Raw genomic sequence first — 2346 nt, forward strand, 5'->3', positions numbered from 1 at the left:
AAAAAAAAGAAATTCGAATATTCTCTTCATAGACGGGTGCAGCTGAGCCTGGGTGCAGAAACGCCACACCTACCTTGGATATGCTATCTTCAGAAGCATGAGTCTTGGAATTCCTTTTCGTGTGTGTGTTTATGTCAAGTACTCCATCAATGCAAATATAGGATTTAAGATCTGAGATTAAATCATAATGATATCGAACAGTCGAACTAATTCTGATGATGTGGCTGCAACGTGTTAGTTTGAGGAGAACTTGTCTTGTGCTGTACTATATAAATAGATAGATAACATCAGCTCGTATCTCATTCTGGGAACGCTATCCGCTGTCTTCTTGTTTGAGTTCGTTGTGCACCAAGCCACCAACAATGGAAGGAGCCATCTCCAGCTGGCCCAACTCGAGGTTAGCTCTTGACGTCGCCATGTACCCTTACTAGTACCACATGTCTTTATTGTTCTGATCAGCTGCGGTTGCTAGGATTGCCGTCGTCACCGGCGGGAACAAGGGGATCGGATTCGAGGTCTGCCGGCAACTAGCTAGTTACGGAATCACAGTTGTTCTTACAGCCCGGGACGAGACGAGAGGGGCGGAGGCAGTAGAGAGGCTCAGAGCGCTGGGGGTCACCGATGTCATCTTCCACCAGCTAGAGATCACGGACGCTTCGAGCATTACTACACTGGTGGATTTCCTCGAGGCCCGTTTCGGGAAGCTGGACATCCTGGCAAGTTTCTCGTTTGCTTTGTGTTTTCTTTTTGTTTCCCGGAAAAGAGTTTTAACCATCCCCCTTTGCATCACAATTAATAGAGAGATGCTCTGCTAATTTGCAGGTGAATAACGCTGCAGTTGTAGGAGTTGAGTATTTCAAACAACTCGATACGAAGAAAGAAAAGGTGAGGTCATGTTGTTTTGCTTTGTTTACCAGCAAGGTAGGTGGCTTTGTTGTAAATAAATGCACGGACATGCCAAAATGAACGAGTTGATTTGTTGATGCGACAAGGAGGCTTCAAACTTCCAACGAATTTTGGTAAATTCCGTGGGTACTCAAACATCTATAACGCCCATATTTCGATGCAGTTTCAAACTAATTTCATAATAGATCTGAATTACATTAAAATTAATTAAATGAATTTCATAAATCGGAATCCGAAAGAATTTCGGAAGCTTTATATATTTCAGTGAGCTTGGAGCATTTTTTGTTTGTGAAATTAAAATCATATTGCACACAGCAGTTTGCTGGCCTGGATTTTTACCAGAGAATCGAGTGGATGTTCAAGAATGTCAATGAACGGATCGATGGTGCAAGAAAAAGCGTGCAGACAGACTACTACGGCACGAAGCGTGTAACCGAAGCCCTACTGAATCTGCTGCAATCTTCCTCTGATGGAAGGATAGTGAATGTCTCCTCCGATTTCGGACTGCTAAGGGTAATATACAGTATAGGTTCATTTCCTTGAAAATACGCGCTGCCCCGATCCATATCAAATCTAGTGGATTTTCCATCTGTATATGCAGTGTATCAGCAACGAGGAGGTGAGGCAGGATCTTAACGACATCGACAACTTGACGGAGGAGAGGCTGGCCGAGCTGCTGGACAAGTTCCTCAGGGACTTCGAGGCCGGTGAGCTGGAGGCGAACGGGTGGCCCACGGGGTTCTCGGCATACAGGGTCGCCAAAGCCGCCATGAACGCGTACACAAGGTTGTTGGCGAGGAGGCACCCCATGCTGCGCATCAACTGCGCGCATCCAGGCTACGTCAAAACGGACATGACCATGGGCTCCGGTGTCCTGACTACTGAGGAGGGAGCACGCAATGTGGTGAAGGTTGTGCTGCTGCCGGAAGGCGGGCAGACGGGCAAGTACTTCGCCAAGGGTGAGGAGTCATCGTTCATGTGAGATATAAACCGACGGCGTGCGTGTCCATTGACAAGCTCGCACGCCGCTCACTGTCTGCGGTGTTGATAGTTTGCGAGTGAGAATAACGGGTTTCAAAAACATATTACAAAGCATGTGCATCTGCGCTCCAAATATCTTACTCTCATTTACTGTGCCGCGATCCATATAAATACGTTTCTTTTTTTCGTTTCTCTCACATAAAACATGTCTTAAACTTCAAACTTTGCAGCCCAGCATAGATTTGCAAACTAAAAAAGATCTCATTTTGTAAATATATGTTGGACCAAAAAATCTGAAATTTTAACCCACATTCTAGTTACAAATCTATGTTGGGCTGCAAAATTTGAAGTCCAAGACATGTTTTATGTGAGAGAAACAAAAACAAATCTTCATGTGCTAAGTTAGTTGTGTAGCACAGGTCTCAAAGCAACATATGGAGAGCCAGAAGAGCGAGGTCC

The 2346-nt window shown here is 45.2% G+C and overlaps 1 protein-coding gene across 1 annotated transcript; it reads left to right on the forward strand.

Annotated features, from left to right (window-relative positions):
* The first annotated feature begins 362 nt into the window (after positions 1–362).
* Positions 363–1888, forward strand: LOC123412867 (salutaridine reductase-like). The gene is made up of 5 exons (XM_045105824.1): positions 363–397; positions 473–716; positions 823–885; positions 1225–1419; positions 1508–1888. The coding sequence occupies exons 1-5, from the start codon at positions 363–365 to the stop codon at positions 1886–1888; spliced, it is 918 nt and encodes a 305-aa protein (XP_044961759.1).
* The last annotated feature ends 458 nt before the right edge of the window (positions 1889–2346 follow it).

The sequence above is a fragment of the Hordeum vulgare genome, chromosome 1H (genome assembly GCF_904849725.1).
Source record: "Hordeum vulgare subsp. vulgare chromosome 1H, MorexV3_pseudomolecules_assembly, whole genome shotgun sequence".
Lineage (NCBI taxonomy): Eukaryota > Viridiplantae > Streptophyta > Magnoliopsida > Poales > Poaceae > Hordeum > Hordeum vulgare.

Bases quoted from the DNA above. Each gene is read 5' to 3' on its own strand.
- LOC123412867 (XM_045105824.1), top strand. From the start codon at position 363: ATGGAAGGAGCCATCTCCAGCTGGCCCAACTCGAG. The intron at 886-1,224 runs GTGAGGTCATGT...TGCACACAGCAG, and splicing joins TCGATACGAAGAAAGAAAAG to TTTGCTGGCCTGGATTTTTA. The intron at 1,420-1,507 runs GTAATATACAGT...CTGTATATGCAG, and splicing joins CCGATTTCGGACTGCTAAGG to TGTATCAGCAACGAGGAGGT.